The sequence below is a fragment of the Hydractinia symbiolongicarpus genome, chromosome 5, assembly GCF_029227915.1.
Source record: "Hydractinia symbiolongicarpus strain clone_291-10 chromosome 5, HSymV2.1, whole genome shotgun sequence".
Classification (NCBI taxonomy): Eukaryota; Metazoa; Cnidaria; class Hydrozoa; order Anthoathecata; family Hydractiniidae; genus Hydractinia; species Hydractinia symbiolongicarpus.
Genome location: NC_079879.1, coordinates 20,698,098 through 20,719,140, shown reverse-complemented (window position 1 = coordinate 20,719,140; position 21,043 = coordinate 20,698,098). Strand labels below are relative to the sequence as shown.

At 35.9% G+C, this 21,043-nt stretch overlaps 2 protein-coding genes across 3 annotated transcripts; both read right to left on the bottom strand.

Annotated features, from left to right (window-relative positions):
- Positions 1-2,729: 2,729 nt before the first annotated feature.
- Positions 2,730-5,717, bottom strand: LOC130645265 (gamma-glutamyl hydrolase-like). 2 transcript variants are annotated; one of them, XM_057451195.1, is made up of 3 exons: positions 4,493-5,717; positions 3,717-4,393; positions 2,730-3,237 (listed from the first exon to the last, which is right to left on the bottom strand). In XM_057451195.1, exons 2-3 carry the CDS (start codon positions 4,390-4,392, stop codon positions 2,966-2,968), a joined length of 948 nt encoding a protein of 315 aa, XP_057307178.1. In that variant the 5' UTR covers position 4,393; positions 4,493-5,717; the 3' UTR covers positions 2,730-2,965. The 2 variants fall into 2 exon arrangements, with proteins under 2 accessions (XP_057307178.1, XP_057307176.1); XM_057451193.1 differs by lacking the exon at positions 4,493-5,717 and having other exon boundaries at positions 3,717-4,448.
- Positions 5,718-5,852: 135 nt separating this feature from the next.
- On the bottom strand, positions 5,853-20,763 carry LOC130645264 (sodium leak channel NALCN-like). The gene is made up of 3 exons (XM_057451192.1): positions 20,300-20,763; positions 7,973-12,729; positions 5,853-6,798 (listed from the first exon to the last, which is right to left on the bottom strand). The coding sequence occupies exons 1-3, from the start codon at positions 20,644-20,646 to the stop codon at positions 6,494-6,496; spliced, it is 5,409 nt and encodes a 1,802-aa protein (XP_057307175.1). The 5' UTR covers positions 20,647-20,763; the 3' UTR covers positions 5,853-6,493.
- Between the last annotated feature and the right edge of the window lie 280 nt (positions 20,764-21,043).

Genomic DNA, 21,043 nt, shown 5'->3' with positions numbered 1-21,043 from the left:
AAACATCTTAGAAATCAACTATCAATTTGTTTAGAACATTGTGGCTATAAAGGCTATGTTAAGATTACACCGACATACATGTTTGAAAGTATTAAATTCAGTGTTCAGATATACTTCGAACGAACGCATGACTGTTTCGTATAGGTGGCAAAAGTTCGCGGCTTATCATTTCTTACTTCTAATAATTTTAAATTAACAGCCGTTGTTCTTATTACGATGTTTTTTGTACTCAACGTTAATGGTGTGTTCAGTAGGTAGTAGAAATTAAGCATGCAACGTAAACCGTGCGTCGAAATTTTAGCGAAAACACTTGATTGTTTTAATCATCAGTGTACAAGTGTTTAGACCACGCCCAATATTTGCCACTCATGGCAACACAAACAGTAGATTTCAAAGTAAAAATTTAACGAGTTAACTCAAGTTTAACTAGTTAACTCGAATTCAACGAGTAAACTTACTTCCTGCGCGTTTTTGGCCATGCGGTTTTGGACGCTGGAAAGTATGAAATTTGTGGTTTTCAAAACCGTATCATTTGTGATCAGACGTCCAGTGTTTTAGTCGGTAACGGGAAATGAACGGATTCCCGTAAATCTCGGATTCGGCCGGTTAAAGTTCAATGTATACAAAATAAAGCACCGCCTAAAGTAAACTCACCTCGCGTGAACGTGAGAGCCATTTTTTCGCTTAGCGTACAAAATCTCTTCCTTATCTTTTTTTGCACGATTACAATATTTTTTATATTTACATTTCTATTCGTTTGGCAATATTTCAATACTTTTGTTTTCGAAACTATTAGCAAAATAGAAAAAACGGGCTTACTTCCTTTATAAGTTAATATAAAATAATTCATCAATTTAAGGCAGTGATGTGATTAACTTGAGAAAAAAAAGAGGAGAAAAATTCAACTCCTATGTTTAATATTTTCTTTTCTGTCTGTTCAAAACGTCTGCACATTGTTTATTCCGAACCCAACAGTGCAATATAGACACCTCCCGAACGTCGCATAGAATGTACTTATAGAACGCGACGTTAAGAAAATGCTTTACAAAGAATTAAAATTTAAGTTTCTTAGGGGTAGCATATTTTCATACTTGTGAAGTTAGTCTACTGCAAGAAAAACCTTTTATTCTGAATGGTAGAAAACATGTTGTTTTTTTCTACCTGACTTTTTATGTTTTCTAAAATTATTACTTTATCATTATTTTTATCTTTAAAGATAATGAATCAAGTTAAATAGGAATTAGAAAGCAATTCTGCTGTGTCAGCATAAAAATATTGCTGACGCGCCTGTTTAACCTTAGCTCTTTTTAATACAATGTGAATTTTTTAATTAGATGTAAAAAAAGGTTTGGGCAGGGACTGATTTTAATTCTGAGCAGAACATAAGCACGGCGAAAGAACAACAAGATGACGGAGAAGCTAAAGAGATTAATAATAGAAGAAAACGATACATTACTAGTAAAGGTGAAAAAGCTGCTCTATTACCAAAGACATGTAAATTTATATGTGTTTGGTATTAGCTTAAGCTTTAAAATAAATTCATTGCGTTTGTTGCAAATTGTTTCAAAATAGCTGTTAAAAATCAAATTTGTATAGCTGGTTGTAGCGCCTAAAGATTTCAGGTGATCAGAGAACTCATCATTTTAACTTATCATCCAAAACGTTGTGCACATTTCATCAACTGATTGCACTGTACATACACACTAGATCTTTTGTTAGCCTAGTTCTCTATTTTGAACTATACCTATGTCTTAATTAGCTCTCACATGAAGTCACTTCACACCTTGTCTGCATACTGTTGCATTTCTAGTTGATCAATATTTTGTTTGTTTTTATCGTTTTTACTGTTTTAACTGTTTTTACTGCCTTTTTCCATTTTTATTCTCAGACAGGACGGACATTGATAGCAGTTTCTTTGTATCTATGTATATATTTGAAAATTACTGAAGTCCTCATCCTGTAAAAGTATTATTTAATAAATAAATAAATTCATCCAGATTACCAGATTATTGTTATCGATCACTTACCAACTCTGTTAAGAAACAAATGGAGAAAGATTTATATAGAGGTAACCCTTTCGTTATAAACAGACCCTTCATAATGACCTACCGCTTACGTCAGGTCGGGATATTTTGATTCTATCATGGATCAATTTCACTACCCCAGCAGAAAGCGGTATAAGAAACAAGCCCTGTGCGTCTGATGGAACCCTTGTTTCTTAGTTTCTCTACATACGATACTTTGAATCCTCCACTGGAGAGTAGGGACACCCATTCAAAAAATAAGCTCTAAATAAAGTTATATTAAAATCGTAGAAAAAGTGAAGGTACCATTGTGGTTATAATAAAGTCACTCCAGTAGATCGGTGTGTGTCTCTAAAGCTTGGTTTCCCTTTTGTTTATACGCGATTTAAATATAAAAACAAAAAGATTTTAGTAGCAATTTAAAATACTAATCGTTAACCCGTGGAAAAATCCACAGGGTCGCCCGTCCTTTATATATCGCATTTCGTGTTTCCGTAACCAAAAGTTAAACAGACGCACGAACAGACAGACGAAATACGGCTATTATTAAAGAGATAAAATAACCCTTCGCTATTTGTTTCATATAACCGTGTTTAAAAACCAAATAAATATTTAGAAAATATATAATTGAGGTAAAATCTATTTAAAGAACAATTTGCCAAAAAAACACACAAAAAGTTACCAAAAAAACAACAAGTTTTAAACTCAGTTTTTATATTTTATATTTCAGGAAATATGTGCACAATTTTAAAAAAACCAATTTCAAAAATTCTTAACAACCATAAAATTTATTTATATTACTTATATATTATTCAATTATAAAATTACACTAAAGTTTGAAAACTGCCGCTAATAAGTGCTTCTAGCACTTCAAAATAAATCTAACTTGTCTTAACCTACTTGAAACTCGCCCTTGCAGTGAATACGTGTGAAAACCCGTCTTAAAAAATGTACATTTGTTCATCAAAATAACCTCGTTTAGCCGTGTAATATGGTTGATAGTCATATATCAAATACCTATCTTCTGTTTCCCGATCAGGAAATCTGTGCTTACTTTTACGAGCTTCGCTCACAAAAAAGTTTGCCATATATTGCGAAATTAAAACAGCTTCTTTGGAATGATTGATGTTCTTCCCCAGTCCCTCGCCTATAGCGAATTCGTATATATTCATTTCAGGATGCCACTGTGTAGCATAAAAGGGAAATTCGATGCCTAAAAGTAAGAAAAAAATGAAAAAAACAAAACAAAAAACACGTGACAACATTAGAGATTAGATTTATCTGCATGATTACAATAGATCCTCAACCAACAAATTTTAGGTTACAAAGAAATACACATTATTTTCTTTGAAATTCTCATTTCTCGTAAATTTTACTTCGTTTATAACCATATTTTATTTTGCGAAAACAAAAATATGCTCTCTGATAGTTTCACTTAAATATATACTTTTGTCCCTAAAAACATTGAGCATTCCTATCAACACCGGCTCAAGATATCAAAACACAGTTATTATTACTGTTAGTAACTCCCTTTGTGCTTGATTTTAACGTAAAAAAAGTTATAAATTTTTTACCCCTTGCAACCTTTACCCCTTCCTCCCAAATACACAAATACAAACCAAACACAAACACAACTTTATTACGCACCAGATATTAAATCAAATCAGAAACAACAGAATCGAAACGGCTTACCTTCCATGGTGGACATAAAACCTTTTCCCCGAGCATCGATATTTGTTGACAAAAGTCGAAAAAAAGCGTTCAGTTTCCTGTTTTCGTGAAACGTATCTACTGAAACACAGTTATAGTGAGCGTTATAAGTGACATTTTGTGTTTGAAGAATCTTTATAACGTTTGGCGGAGCGTCGGAAAACATTCGACTCGTTTCGTAGTTTGCTGTAAGATTTAACGAAAATGTTCGGTCCTCGGTACCAAACGAACGAGAAATAACACTGCCTGACTTCGCAGCTAAAACCGACAGCAACTGAAGCCCCATACAAGTTCCCCACATGGGGAATGGATCTCTCTTGTTAAAAGCCTGCATTGCTAAGTCAAATAAAAGTTCAGCATTTCTCTGTACAGGAGAGTCCAATAAATCTGCATCACCACCTGGAAGGAGAACGCCGTTTATATATGAAAATATTCTGTTTAGATCCTCCTTCGTGGTATTAATATGGATAGGTACAACTCTTGCCCCAGCTCCTTCCAAGTACTTCACATAACTTGCTGAAATATAGGAACTTCCTGCAATTCCCGGTATAGGTTCTTGAAGCCTTTGGGCAAGGACGCCAATGATTGGTCTATCATTCAGAACATAACACCACGTACGAAAAGCAAAGTTTAATATAACAAACGGTATGATAGTCATACTAAAAATAATGCAAAAACAAAGAATAAAAACAGAGAATTATGTTCACTTTCCAGCAACTACACTTACTTACAGCTAAGAAGAAAGAAAGATAGCTTACAAAAACTAAAAGCATTTTATATATTTCATTTTCCAGAGCTTTTTGAAAAACGTAAATGTACCGGGAACTTCTCTAAAGTAAGCACTTGTGGAACAAACATTTCTCTACTTTAAAGTGGCTGGATCTTAAAAAAATTCAAATAGATTTTTTTTGTGTTTTGCAGGCCGTTGGCAGCCTTTATTCGCTAAGAGCAAGATTTTTTGCTTGAAGCGTCAAATGAAAGTCACTGTATAAAAATGAAAATACTTTTTTAGAGAAACATACATTTGCCGTAAAATATGTTTGGAATAAAATGAATAAATAAAGAAAAGTCTGCGTATGGTTACTTCACGGAATTAGAAATGTGTCCTGGACGAATTAAGTGTGTATTTAGAGGTATCCACCTTAGAGAAGTTCAACCAGTCGTTTTGAAATAATAAACTTATAAGAAGACTGAGTCGATCAAGTCAATCTTAAGAATTCTGGGGACGAAATCTCCTTACAAGACATGACAGTCGAGATTTTTGTTTTACTGAAAATATTAAAGGACGCCTCAAATTTATTAGAAACATCAGTAATGTCAGAAAATGTTGCGATTAGAACTTTATGAATCGCCTATTCGCTAATTTTGGCCGAGTTTACAGGAATTTATTTTTGCAAATTGATTGAATTTAGATATTTGCGGCAATTTAATTTCGCGATCACGCCTTTACCGCAACTAAGAGTAAGCTGAAATTTTTAAACAGGTATATAATGTAGTTCTTTGCATGTTACTTACGCTTTACCTCTCGCATTTACAACTAAGAATCACTCACAATCGGACATTTATCTTCTATATTCGTGGGGGGTTATTTTGGCGTATCAATTAAGAAACTTTATTTGCGGAAATTTAACTTTCGAATACAAGGTCAATTCGCAAAATTCACGAAAAGATTCCAGTCGCAAAATATCCTGACATTACCCATATTCCTGCTGGGCTATTTAGGTACCCCTCATTACTTATCGCCTCTATATCCTTCTCTGTAATTTTTAACTTGTTATTTAATAGACATAAAACTGTTGTTCAAAAAAATTGCCGATGTCAGCATTTTTGCTAAAGACGTCATCAAATTTGCAAAAATGGGTGAAAATTAACTTAAATTTGAGATTTATAAAATTTTTGTATAATTGTACAGTAGTGTGACAAACAAAAGATAATGTACCACTATGTATTAAGAAGACCTCTCAAGCTAACAAAACTACCAAGTAAAGTTCACAATTTTCCGTCAGAACAAACCGTTTTTGAACAGCATTTCAGAACATTGACTCTATCAGAAAGAAATGCTATTAATTAAAAAGAGAGGCATGAATACTAGGCTGAAAAAAAGAACGACAATGACAAAAAATTAAAACTAATAATTTGAAACTAACTTATCTCAAAATTTCTCATGTACAATTTTAACACCTGTAATATCTGACTTCTACGCATACTGTTTAGATGTAGTATAAAATAAATATAGAAACAGGTATAAAAATAAATAAAAAATACAACTAAATATGTTATTTACATTCTGCACACACATTCCAAAAATAAGACTTGCGTTCTATTTGCACAAGCTTTTTTGTTGCTACACCAAAAGTTGTACTATGGTGCTTAATAAAAGGGTATTTGTAAGTATTTTTGAAGTAAATAAAAAAAGTATTGAAGAACGTACAAAGTCGACAGCAATCGTCGTGCCACTTTTTTGGAACACGTGTTGCGCAACAGAGTAACACAAGAGATATAATAAATGTCTTAGAGAAAAACTATTTCACGGCAATTACTGACTTAAAGGAGAACGGACCTTAAAGGCGTTTACTCTATGCATGACAGGTTGCGCAAAAAAAAAATTACAAGCACAGAAGCAAAATAATCTCAAAACGGATAAACCTTAAAAATCACAACACAAAACATGCATCGAAACAAGAACATGTAATATACTCCCTCCTCCATTTTATTTTAAAATTTATAATAATTACACCACGCCTGTAGTATGAAAATTATTAACAATCTTCCACCTCATCATCCCACCATGAATAAAAATCTGATTTAAGTTCCCTCTTTTGTTTCACCCCACCGGATGGACTGTCTGGAGCGGCGCTCGCAACGTTATCTCCCAGTCTTTTTCGCAGTCCGGTTGTTGTACTTTCCATTGTTTCGTAAGAACTACCGGGACTGAAATGACCGAGCATCGGATGAGGAAACATACCGGCAGCAACACTGGAATGAAGCGACGTAGCCGAAGCGTTCATCTCATCGAAGTCACTGTGTAAGCTGTTGATACTTGGTTCTGACAGGCCGGATATACCTATAGACAGACAAGGGGAGGTTACAATGTAATGGGCGACTTACGAATTGAAAAGTGCACGCTAAACATCAAATAGACCTTTAGACGTGATTGCAGGGATGCACGTTTTTTATATAAGCAACTCAATTCTTTATTTCAGCACCAGTTGCTAAGGAATAATTTTAATTTCAGGTCTGAAGTTGCTTAACAGTTGCTAACCGTAATACTAAAAGTGTGCCAGATTGCAGCCTCGCACTTGTTCCCACTTCGAAAGTTATTATTTACTAAGAAAGACTATTTTTTCTTTAAAGAATTTTTCTGTACGTTGTTTGACAGATTCTCCAGATAAAGCCTCTGTTGCTTAATCTTTTAAGCCTGGCCAACTGCTAAGCAGTTACGTAAGTTCTGAGTCAAATCTCAGTCCTCTATCAACTTGGTTGCTGATGAAAAGAACACGTGCAATGCCAATAACATCGACTGATGCACTGCGTATGAATTTATTTATGTAGCTTCCTACCATTGTAAACACTAATTCCACTGACATTTCTGAATTCGATAACTTCATTACTTGCACTTAAAGTTTATTTGCACATAAATGTCCGGTAAATTTAGAGGGACCTGGAAATATTTTTTTTATTATCATGTCCGGATAAAAAGTCTTCCGGCATTTTTAAAAAAAGTATTGTCGCAGTGCTAATGTTTGTGTTTTGAAAAATATATATCATAAAAAATAAGTATCGTAATTATGCCTTTCGAATATTATGCAAGGAAAGAACGTAAGAGCTTTCCACAACGTTGTATCAAAATGAATTATCATGTAAAATAAACTTGGTTTTGCTATTTTAATCCAAGAAAATTTTGAAGTTTTACACTTTGCGATTTTTTTCGGATAAACTTTCGCAAATAAATGCTTTTTCTCATTCAATTTTAAACTGAAACTGAATCTGATTTTGATTGGGGCAGCAGCCCAACTGATCGAGCACACTTACGTATTTGATATTCTTAAGTAGATAGCTAAAACGCAACAAGTAAGCAATAGTGAAGCCTGTAAAATACAAAAACTTACTGTGACTTATTCACAGTTTTGTGTTGCTTATTAGCAAAACGTGCATTTCATTCTTGTTGCGCGAAGATTAATACGAACAAATATCAGCACAGAGAAGCTACTTATACATGGACTCTTAAAAAAATTCACCTGATAATTTCCTTTCGTGTTTGTTTTTCGGTTTTGACCCTCTCATTCGTTTTAAAACTTCCGTCAGCCATCGTCTAATTGTCTCCGTGGCCACTTCTTCTAAGATAACCGACTCCAACTCTTCACGCGCAAGCCTTTCTTCTAACTGTAAACTTTTCGAGATGTCGATCTTGTTAAATGCCAATATAAACAACAGATTATGAAACGATACGTTCTTCCCACTACGTGTTTTTTCGATTTCCGCACACACGCGTTTGAAATATAACGGGTCGTATTGCTTCTGTTTCTCCAGATCAAAGCTGCCTCCTAACAATCGTAACAAAAACCTTGCAGCTCTAACGCTAATCGAGCCAGATTTGTCTCGATCGACCACATTCCATATTTCTTGGTAATGTTGAATTTCTTGTTGTGACATGATCGGGTCGTCATCGGTTGAGTAAAAAATCGAGAAATTCTCGATAACCACAGCGATAAACAAGTTTAGGAATATATAACTAATGATAACGTAATAGGAATTGAAAAATAACAATGCAGCTGTCCTGTTGCCACAATTACTCTCCCAGTAATTCATGCGTGGTTTGGTACGACAATATGGCTTCGCGATCATAGCATCGTGCATGATACGGTGCCAATCCTCGCCTGTTGTCACTCGAAACAAAACTAGTAGAGCATTCCAACTGGTTTCGAAATTTACTTGACGATTTAATGCCAATCCGTGTTTAACTGAACCAAACATGATTACACCAACAAAAGCATAGCAACCCATAATCATCACAAGTACGGAAATAGTGTAAAAACTTTTTGTTAAGCTCTTCACAACTGTCAACATGAGCATCCGGAGACCATTATGTTTACCGGACAGGGTAAGGAACCGAAGTACGAATATAGAGACGCCCAACATTCTTGATCCGGAACATGTACTATTCTCGGTGGCCTCGACGTAACATGAAAACACTGTCCATAAAATGTAAATATTTCCGAAAAGTGTTAACACAAAGTCAAAACGATTTCTCCAACTTAACCAGTACCCTTTAAATGTAAACGAGTAGACTTTAAGTATGGCTTCAAAAGTGAAAAATGTGCAGCATATGATGGAGATAATGATGCATGAAAGCCATAATGTATCGTTATCAATATTTCTTGGCTCCCATTGTCCAAAAAACAAGGTGCCGCAATTGATAAGCACTATCAGCGCATAGAATTTCTGGTACCTAGCGCCGGCAAAAATTTCGAAGAGACGAGACTTTAAACTACCCTCGAGTGGTTTCGACGGTAAATGCAACGGCTGTGCCAATTCTAATTTCTTTTTTAAATCTTTCCAACGTTTCTGCTCTACTGTCAACAAAGCCAGACCCTTGTTTTCATTGAAACTTCCAACGATAACACCAATAAACAATGTCAGACCAATCAAACACGCAAAAAATACATAAACGTGCGGATAGAGAGATCCAGTCCAACCCACTTGCTCGTGCATGATATCCCGGACGTCTGTCCATCCCTCAAGTGACAACACCTCGAACAACGCCAAAAACGCTGCGCTCATTGTATCAAAATTAAAATTTCGAGGATTCCTCCAAACTCGTGGAACAAGCATAGTAGGCATTTCACCGTGCAAGTCATTAAGTTTTTTGGGAGCAGCTAACTGGACTTGAAAAGCTCCAATACAGTCTCCTTTAAAGGTAATGTTGCGATCATTGCACCGTTTTAACTTACCTCGGAACGTTTGCACGCCGTAACTAGCAAATACAAACATCAATATTACTTGAAGAAGTGCAACTTTAAGCATGTCACGATAGCCGCTAACAAGAATCCAAACTTCCTTTCTTAGCGGCGGCGCTAATGTGATGATACGGAGCGGGCGCAACGCCCTCAAGACAAGTAATATCTGTGCACCCGAAGCAGGCGGAATGACGTTGGGTTGCCAACATACATACGTCAAAGAAACAATGTAAATCATGACGTGAAGGGCACCGCCAACGTCTTGTATGAATGCTTTTGGAGACAAGAACAATCCGTCAGCAATTATTTTTAAGGCGAGTTCGATACTTGTCGTTACAACGAAAACATACTCGATGCTGCTTAGCCAAGGGCTGTCAAAGGTGCGTTGACTTGGTGTCTCAAGCAACATAGCTAAACATGAGACCTGTGTGAAAAACAACATCACCCAATCTAAATACGTTTGCGATCCCAAATAACGCTTTAGTCGATCAAAACTAAATGCGCCAAGTTGCGTACTTCGTTCGTCTTTTGTGAACGTATCGTATCGTGCATGTACGATTTTCTGGATAAACTTTCTGATCGGGTTATTTGTGGAAAATATAAACAAAGATTCGTCAAATTTTGGATGGTTTTCCCTTAAATTTTCAATTCGAATTTCCTTCTTGCGCTGGGCCTCTTCTAACTTTTGTCTTACTAAACCGACGTCAATATCCTTTTGATCGCGACTCAGTTTTCGATTTTTGTCGTTTTTTAACTTGTTTGTCTGATAAATAACACTGGATGCGTTTGTAACTCGTTTTCCCAGCGGTTGATGTGCGAGATGCGGACTACGCGGTTCGGCTGCATTCCGATGGCGTTTGCTACCAACGCTAATAGTACGAGATGAACGTCGAAAGGACTTTGACGATGGAGTTTTTATACTTCCTTCACTGGCAGTGCTGTGTATGCTCATTCGTTTTTTATGAGCGTCCTGCATTAGCGCGGTTACGCTCGATTGTTTTCGGAATTGAGCAAGGTAACTCCGATCTCTTGGCTTGTTCTGCACGAAACTAAGCTGAATATCAGCATTAGAAGTTGGCTCTTCTTGTTTGTCTTTCGGTTTGTTCGGTAGATTTGATATTACCAGCGGAACGTTATCGATATTATCGGCCGACGAAACATAATTCGTTACAAAACTACGCCGTATCTTAGGCAAACTGCATTCCACATTATCCATGTCGATGACTTTCGGCCTCGGTTTTAAATGATTGAAAACACGTAAGCGATGGGGTAGCTTTTCGTGCGTATCGGCGACTTCTTCGCCCAAACGGCGTTGTTTTAGCATTTTCAACTCTTCGCTTAACTCCAAATTATCAAGAATAAGGGCGACAAACACACTAACTAATATAGTGGCTCCCAATAAATGAACCAAAATAAACACTGGGTACACGAGAAAAGAAAACCCATACCCTCCGACGAAGAGCACTTTATCCATTACTTCATTCCAGGCTTCTGCCATAAAAACCTGATACATTGCCCTCATCGCTTTGGGAAATATATCAAAGTCATAGTCCGTCTCGTTAATGCCAATTCCACAAAACAACTGCAATGTGATACCAGAAACAATAACAAGAGCTGACAAGGTAAACAAAATCAAGCTCGAAATCTTCTTTCCACTTCCCAATATGCGCTTTAGAAACGCCGTCAATGATTTCCAAAATAAAATCAACCGGAATGGACGCAGCACTTGAAATACGGCGAAGCCTCGAACTCCAATGAAAACAGGCGCCAAAAACGCAGTCGAACCGATACATAATACACCTTCAAATCGACATGGCAACGATTGTCGGTAGTTGCTAAACCCCATGCCACAAATTTTTAACAACGCTTCAATATTAAACAGGATGGTAAACCCGACCTGAACGTATTTTGTGAACGACATCTCCGGCACAAATCCTTGTACGCATGCGTCCACTAAGACGCATATATGAATAAAATATTGGAACAAACGCGAGTGTACGCATTTTAGTACAGTCCTTCGAATTGGTGAATTCTTTAGAGATACTTGTTCCTCTCTCACAAGTAAGAGGGTACCGTCAGCTTCGTGTTTTAACACTTGATACTGTTCGTGTTGCTTTGGTTTTTTACGTTTTGAAAGTCTGCTCACTTGAACACGAAGATCGGCAAAGGCTTCAGTTATGATGGCGATAAACACGTTGCGCACCAACCAGGCAATAAAAAAGATGACGCATACGAAATACAGTACAGAGTACAAGAAATAACGCGAGTTCATGGCATCGTACATCACGAATGACCATCCCTCCATGGAAGCAGCTTCGTAAACAGACAGCAGTCCTGTTAAAATTTGATCAAAATAACGCCGGTCTTGACGGAACTTTTTTAATTTCAACTCCTTACATGTAAAACCTTTTGGACATTGAAACGCGTAATCTAGTGGCGAACAACGAGTAGCGGGGATAAGCAAGTCTGTATATTTGACCTCGTTTACTAACGCGGTTTCTTTAACACAATAATATTTTATCACGCCGAAGATTTGCACACCAATCAAAGCAGCTAGCGTCATGAAGTACAGAGTGAACAAGAGCACGCCCCATATCTGCTTCATTGAGCGTAACGACACGGTTTTGGGTAAGCTTAAATTAAGCACAGACTTCATTACTCTCAGCAGCAACAGCGGTCGCGGTGCACGAATAAACGAGACAAGTAAATAATGACTAGCCTTGTCATCCAAAGCGATAGCAAACTCGAGAACCTGTAAAACAATCGAGACAATAATGCACAAAACCATGACGAACTCCAGTATTCGGCCAGGACTTCTTAAGTAGGCTTTGGGCGAGAAGATGAAACCTTTGGCGCGAATTTTGATGAGGGCCTCACACGTTAAAATAAGTCCCGTCACAATGTCTACCACTAAGGTGATGTAACGCAACGATGGATGCTTCTTAAACGTTTGCGGTGTATTCATGCATACAGATACCACGCTGGCAATGCAGCAAAATCGGATCAAAAGAATGAACCATATCTTTTGCCGGTAATATCTAAAAAGAAAAAACTTCAAAGCTGATGCTAAGATTGTCCATACATTGTGCAGTTAAATAACTCGCGGTGGTGAGCAATAGCTTATCTCAAAACATTGAAATAACTAAAATATTTCCCTATCATGGAAATCAATGCCAGGCTTTTATTCTAAGCATGAACATTATTTACTAACAAATTAATCGTTAAGACAAAAAACATGTCATCATATTCAAAATGGTGCATATTAATCTAAGAAAATATATAAGTTTAAAAAAGTTTGGACCAAAAATTCGGACAAATTAAATGCTTTAACAAAATTAATTTTGGACACTATCTCAACGATAGCGAAAAAAATTCAGACAAAATTTAATGCTTCAACAAAATTAATTTTTTAAAGGAAGAAAAGCAAAACACAAATATTTATCAAGAATCTACTTTATTTATTTTATTTATTTATCATCAATATTTACCCAGGATATACATTTCAGAATAAATTTCTGCTTTTCAAATGTGTCCTGCTAAAATTAAAATCAAATACTCTACATTATATACAATTTAATATAAAATCGTCGATGTTCTAAAATCCAATAAAATGAAAAGGAATAGGCAAAACAAAAAGAAAAACGCTAAGCACATAGATGAAATGGTGAAAATACACTAAAGATAAGATTATAGGTATCGCACCTCTAAAATAAAATATCTAATAGAACATAAGGTGGTTAGTCTAAATCTGAAAATGGCTCTTCCGTTTCGACCACGTGATCAATTGCTATTCACATGCCGGCTTTATCGAATGCCTTGAATACAAGCTGCCGAGAATTTCTCAATTTATCATGAAGACAACAATCACAATAAAGTTGGTATAACCACATTGTTTATTAAAAAAGGACAAAACACAGACTATTCGAAAAAATTGTGAAGTTTTAAGGGCAGTAAAAAAGTTTTAGATCTCATATAATTGATAAAAGTTATGAAATCTTTAGGTCAACTAGGTTGTCTTGTGGTATTTTGCAGACCAGAATATAAAAAACGCTAACAATATATATACTGTCTATTGTACAAGTGAAATAGCATTAGTGGCATTCACTGTTTGCTTTGTCAATTGCCTCCGAGAGAGACAAAAAAGGACCCAAATGGGTTCAAGCCTCAAAAGTCTTTGCCCAAGTATAGCATTATTGGAGGACTGAACTCATTACCTTACTAACATGAGTCAAGAACTCTACCAAAAAGTGTGAAACAGTAGCTATAATACAAGACAGTAAGGGAAAACCTATAATTACTCAAAAAAAATTTTAATTACTCAAAAATAAATTTGTATGGTGTAGATCCACAAGAAAAAATAAATTATAGAACAAATAGGATTAATCAAAATATTCTGAAATATATTCATTTTGTGTTTATTTAATACTTGACAAAAATACAAATACATAAAAATTAAAGAAGAACTAAACATGCTATGAAGTTATGGGGCAAGATACCCAACTGAGAAAGGACCTGACGTTTACGGTTAAGGGGAAGGGGGATAAATTAAAAGGGGTAGGGGTTAGTTTGAGAATGATTAAAAATTTGAGGGGGGGGGGGGACCTAAAACACCCCTGTATACTATGTTAGATGAAGTGAAAAAAGAAAAGATTTTTACCTAAAGAGTTAATTGAGATAAATTTGGCATTTAAGTTGTTGATTTAGCTATAATGTTATATTTACTTTCAATGTGAGATTTCAGACACCAAACTTTTTTTAATTGGTCCGACAAAATATCATTCTTTGAAGCCCACTGAACAGGGACACGATACTATTTACAATCTGCTACTTCATAAAGAAAAATATTTATCTGAATTACTGCTGCAAACTCTGCAGTTGCTAGCTCAGCTTTGTAACTGCAATACTAAATGTCTTGGAAATTACAAATTTTTAATTGGCTGAATTGTCCTGGAAAATATACTTTATAATTATTATCATTTTTTTATCCATCAATATCTCTGTCTTTCATTATAACATATCTTTTTGCTATCAGTTGGATACCAAGGACCGGCTTGAAGCCGAACAGGTACGTGGAATTTCTGCTTGTTTGAAAATGTTGGAAAATGCAACCATGAAAACTGATTCACGCACTCCAGAAACCAATAGAACTCAAGATGAAATAGAGGATTTGGTGGCTGAACTCTGTCTCCGCACAAACTCTCAGGACGTAGAATTTTGTTTGAGGAATTATCAATACGGAAAATCCCTTCAGCAACTAAGTAGAGAATTTTCAAAGTTGAACAAACCCATTTTATTGGAAACTGCTATATTTCTCAATATTCCAGATTGTAGCCATGTAACCAAGCCAGACCTCATTCATCTTATCATTTGCAGAATTCAAAACCTTTTACCAGAAGATTGCGCTCTCTGCAAACAGAGATACCGAACGTCATTTGAGGAAGTCCCTATCCTCAAATGTGCCGTTTGTGATCAGGGTGTTCAGAAGCAATGTTGGCTTCAATTAGTGAATTCTAGCCATGATGATCTTTTGGAGGATATAGATGAAATGTTGCTCAAACAGCTTTAAAATCCTTTTTCACTACCAGGTATTTATTATATTTGTGACCATTGCGACAAATCAACCATTCCTCAAAATGTTGTCAAACAACCTAAAACTCAAGTGAAATGTAACAAAAAATCTAGTGCCACAAATGAATGCGCTACAAATTTATTGGACCCTGAAATCTCCACAAGTGATCCTGAACCAAACACTGAGACTGAACTTACTATTACAAGGTCACTCCCACCACAACAAAGTAACTCATCTCAAGATAACACAAACGGAGAACCCAAAATGACTTCCAAAATTTGTTCCTTTTTAAAAAAAGGAAAATGTAAACATGGTATGAAAGGTGCATCATGTAAATTCCTTCAACCTAGACTTTGCAAAAAGTTAATGCAACATGGGACTATAGAAACCCAAGAGGATGTACTCTTGGTCACAATTGTCAATATTTTCATCCGAACATGCACATGCAATCTCTGAGGAAAAGCGAATGTTTTAACGAATCCTGTTCCTTTTATCATGTGAAAGGTACAATACTGCATCCTAAAAATGCAAACTGCAATCAAAACACTAAATCGTCGATAAATCAATTACAAAGCAATCACCATCAAAATACTAAAATGGAAAGTGTAAACAAAACATCGCCAGATTTTTTAGATGCAATCCACCTTCTGAAGGCGGAATTGATGCAAAAAATAGAAGAAAAATTTCAAATTTTTACTGTAAAAGCACCCTACCAAAATCCTCCTTGGAGCCAGGAGTCCTTTCCAGCTCAACCATGGCAAACCAAATTATACAATCAACCACTAAACTACCAACCAAATCAATCTCAACGACTCAATCAAATCTATCACAATCAACCCCAACAACCAATGCAACAAATCACTCAGAGCAAAATGTTTTGAATGCATTCACCTATTTTAATGTGCAAGGTTTATGTCCACAAACAACACCCTCAAAAATCCCATACCTAAGGGATAAAATTCAAATCAAAAATGCACTATTTTTAGGCCTGACAGAGACCTGGTTAAATAATCACAGAAATGCAGAATTGTACATTGAAGGTTATACCCTTTACTGGATGGACTCAGCTCGAGAAAAAGCAAAGAAAGGCCATCAATCTGGTGGTGTAGCAATCTATGTTCGAGTTGATCTAGCTGGCTCATGTGAGGAGCTTTTTACCTATTCCTTAGAAGCAATCCAATTGTTATGTCTATTTTCGAAAGAAGAAAATCTTGCCTTTGCTGTTTTATACCGCCAACCTGATGACAAAACCCACGGCCACCCATCCACTCCATCTGATTTTAAAGCTGCATTAAATGGACTGGCAACTAGCATTCTTGGTATTCAGAATGCGACTCTTCCCGAAATAATTTTTGGCGGGGATTTCAATCTACCCTATACTGCCTGGCCCAGTGGAACTCCATCAACAGGGGCCAATACCAAGGAGAAAATCATGATCAAATATCTCAACGAATTTTGTTGTGACTTGATGTTGATTAAATTATCACGAAACCGACGCACAAAGATGGTAACACTCTTGAACTGGTATTCTTGAACAACATTGATAGATTATCAAATTATTCCTACGCTACTCAGTATATCTCATCATAGCTTTGTTGAAGTACTAAGTCTCTTCAAGGTAAAACAAAGCTTGCAAACACCCCCCGAAGAGCGCCTAACATCTTTCATGTCACTTAATTATTTTAAAGAAGATATAGACTGGGAAAAACTGAACAACAATCTTCACGAATATGATTGGCATAATGAATTTCGAAAAAAAGATGTAAATGAAATACTATCTATATTTTATGCTATACGTTACGATATGTCTTCAGCAATAGTCCCAAGCAAATCTGCAAAAACAGCTGTTAGATAAAACAAACATTTAAGATACCGCCGAAATCTCACAAGAAGGAGAAGACGAATCCACAAAATATTGAACAATACCTCTTCACCTGCTAAAAAGGAAAAACTAGTCAAGGAACTCCTTGAAATTGAAAAAAATTTACAAAAGTCTTATTTAAATGGAAATCTACAAAAAGAAAAAACAGCTTTAGAAGCTATCGAAAAGATCCTAAATACTTTTATTCATACGCAAAAAAGTTTTCTAAAATAAAAACCAAAATTGGACCGCTTATGGATCACAGCAACAAATTAACACATGAGAGCAGAGATATGGCTGAAATCCTTTTCTGTCAATATCAAAGAGTATTCAGTGAGCCAAAACATGTAGAAGACATAACAATCAACCTACCCCAACACACATCAGAAATTCCAGAACTCCAAATCTCTCAAAAAGACATCATCAATGCAATTGATAAACTCTCTGACAACTCTGCACCGGGCCCAAATGGCTTCCCAGCAATTTTTCTAAAGAAGTGTAAAACAAAAACATCGCTATCTGTACCACTTCTTCTGTTATGGCAAAAATGTATGGACTGTGGTGAAATTCCCCAAATTTTAAAGCACTCACTAATCACCCCTTATTTCAAAGGGGGAAAGAAATCTGATGCATTCAATTACCACCCAGTAGCCTTGACATCTCATATTATCAAAATTTTCGAAAAAGTCATCCGGAATCATATCACCTGCTACCTTGAAGAAAACAAGCTACTAAACGAAAATCAACATGGTTTTTGTTCTGGTCGGTCATGTCTTAGCCAACTCTTAGACCACTTTGATAATGTGATACACTTTGTTGATGAAAAACTAAATTGTGACATTGTATACCTTGACTTTGCGAAAGCCTTCGACAAAGTGGATTTTACCATTGTCTTAAAAAAACTTGAAAAACTTGGAATCAAAGGAAAATTATTTAACTTTGTTGTGGCTTTCCTGACAAACCACACCGAATCAGTCATTGTCAATGGAATGGAATCACATCCTGTTGCTGTTATTTCAGGTGTACCCCAAGGTAGTGTGCTTGGACCACTTATCTTCATCATCCTCCTTGGAGATATAGACTCAAATATCAATGACAGTATTGTACGGTCATTTGCCGATGATACAAGGGTTACCAAGAGCATCGACTCTCTCAGGGACATGGGCAAGTTGCAAAGTGATCTACAGAAAATTTATGAATGGGCAGAAGATGCAAACATGAAATTTAATGATCTAAAGTTTGAGGTCATGCGTTATGGCATGAACGACACCCTGAAAATATGCACGTCGTATCTTTCCCACTCTGGATCCATAATCACAGAGCGAAAGGAACTGAAAGATCCTGGTGTCATATTATCCACCAACTGCTCCTTTTATTCCCACATATTGAAAGTAGTAAATGACAGTAAAAACATGATCTCTTGGATTATAAGAACTTTTTACACTAGAACGAAGGATCACCTTATGACCATGTGGAAATCTCTTGTTCTTCCTCTATTAGAGTACAGTCCTATGGAATCCACATAAAGTTGGAGAGATACAGATGATAGAGGCATTGCAATGGTCCTATATACGAAAAATCAGAAACTTGACCAATCACAAACTGTATTCATTGGAGCGTAGAAGGGAAAGGTATTGAATAATTTATATTTGGAAAATCATGGAACAGTTGGTACCAAATGTCAGTCTGAAAATCCAAAGCTATCATCATCCTCGGCATGGGCGGAAAGCAAAACTTCTGTATGGTCCATGCAGTAGGGTGGCAGAGTTCAGTTTACCTATCCATGGAATAAAGCTCTTTAACATCCTCCCCAAATCCATCCATAATATGTCTGGTTGCACACTGGACCTTTTTAAAAACAGCCTTGATAAATATCTATTCCAGATACCAGATGAACCACAACTGGTAGGATACACCACATTAAGACAGGCTGATTCAAACTCTATTATTACATATGCACACATTGGTGTAAACTGGATGTTCAATCCAATGGAGGACTGGCACACAACTGCTAATCCTGAAGACTTTCTTCGAAAGCCTACAACAAGGTAAGGTATACAGTGTTAGGTTATTGTTTTTCTCCATGTGTTCATTTTATCTTTGAAATGTGACAAAACAACCACATGGTTTGGTAAATTACCAGAAATGGACCCCGAGTGGGCAACAAAAGACTGTAGAGTTTCAGACTGTAATAGAAAGCATATATCAATGTATTACCAGAAATGGGCCCCGAGTGGGCAACAAAAGACTGTACAGTTTTAGACTGTAATAGAAAGCATAAATCAATGTATGTTGCAGTTTGCCTGAGTCATTCTAACACACCGAAAATGCCACATAGTCCGGTCTGTGAACGGTTGGCGCTAGGAAGGGCATCTAGCTGTAAAACAATGCCAAAACTCTTTATTAATGGCCGTAAGAACAGTTAATCAGACAAACTGCGTAAGAGTTTAGATCTAACACAGTCTAGATCAGATTGGAAGAGGGTCATTAACATACCTCGTCCAACCCATGCTAGCATGGAAAACGGACATTAAGCTGAGAATGAATGAATGAATGAATGTTGTACTTGAATAAAAACAAGGCAAGCTTTGAAGCAAACTAGAAAATGCCTTTTTATAAGAATGTTCAACTGAGATTTTCTAAAAAATTAAGAATATCTTGATTTTTAAGAAAATAATAATCTAATAATCTGTCCTTGCTTACTCAAATCCACTGAGTTCCTCATGCTGCATTTGTGTTGAAAATGATTAAAAGATTTTAAGCATATTAAACTTGGGTACGAGAAACGTCATTGTTTTTTTTTTGTATTATATATACAACTAGATCACAGAAATTGGTTCTAGATAAATGCTATGTTTCTTGACATGCGGCACATTGTACACCTTAGCAATACATATCGCAAATTAAAGAAAAATAAATAACAAAAACTTGATGCACATCTGGCAAAAAAAGTCATGTTGCTTGGTTTTTACCTAAAATGTTTTTATTGCATGTTTGGGGGCAAATAAACACTGTGGTCAAATGTTCCTAAAATAATATTATTTGCAAGACGTATAAAAAAAATCAAGTGAGTGTATTGTTTGCCCCCAGAGGTGATTTAATCATTGCCAAATTCAGTTACAAAACCATAAAGCAATAGCAACATTTTTATGTTATAACATGTTATTACTGCACTAACCTTCTAAATACATCTTCATCAGCATCACTATCATCCTTCAGATTTATAATTTCTTCTTCGCCTGGCCTTTCTTCATTCTGCTGCATGTTGTTTTCATCCTCTTGCAATGCAGGGACATATAAATGTGTAGTACCCATTGGTAAAGCTTCTGTATTACTAGATAATTTTATCTGTCCATTAGATTTATTTACACTAACAGGTGTTTTTAGTTCATTTTTAAAAGTGTTGTTGTTACTTTGAGGTAAACTTGTTCGTTCTGCTTCAATTAATTTATTATCAGTAGTTTTAGTTGAACTTAGTGATGTTGATTTCTTTTTATTCTTTTTTAAAGAATTAGACAAATCCATTTTACACAGGAATTACTAAATATTCTTTATTTCTCATGTTTCTTTTAGCGTTTTATTTACCTTTAACGTACCAAAATAAACAGCTATTTTTTAATAATGGCCCACTATGTACATTTTAATGGGAAAATTTCTCCTCCATGGTGTTTTTTTACCACTTTGATCTAAGGCCAGGGTGCCAGCAACCCAATCTCGTTCCCAGGGTAATTTTTCGCTTTTTTGATGACGAGATACAGTTGCGTCTCAGATATCAAAAAAGCGAAAAATTGCTCTGGGGTGGAAACAAGTTTGCAAATAACCGGCTATAACAGCTCAAGCAACAAACCCTGAGGACGAAGATAGACATTTTTGTTTCCAGCAACGAAAGAAAAAATATTTTGAACGAAACCAATTTACCAGA

Excerpts from the sequence above, each read along its gene's own strand:
- LOC130645264 (XM_057451192.1), bottom strand. The coding sequence starts at position 20,646 with ATGGATTTGTCTAATTCTTTAAAAAAGAATAAAAAGAAATCAACATCA. Across the intron at positions 12,730-20,299 it reads GATGAAGATGTATTTAGAAG|ATATTACCGGCAAAAGATAT; the intron begins GTTAGTGCAGTA and ends TTTTCTTTTTAG. Across the intron at positions 6,799-7,972 it reads ACACGAAAGGAAATTATCAG|GTATATCCGGCCTGTCAGAA; the intron begins GTGAATTTTTTT and ends GTCTGTCTATAG.
- LOC130645265 (XM_057451195.1), bottom strand. The coding sequence starts at position 4,392 with ATGACTATCATACCGTTTGTTATATTAAACTTTGCTTTTCGTACGTGG. Across the intron at positions 3,238-3,716 it reads TTTTATGTCCACCATGGAAG|GCATCGAATTTCCCTTTTAT; the intron begins GTAAGCCGTTTC and ends TCTTACTTTTAG.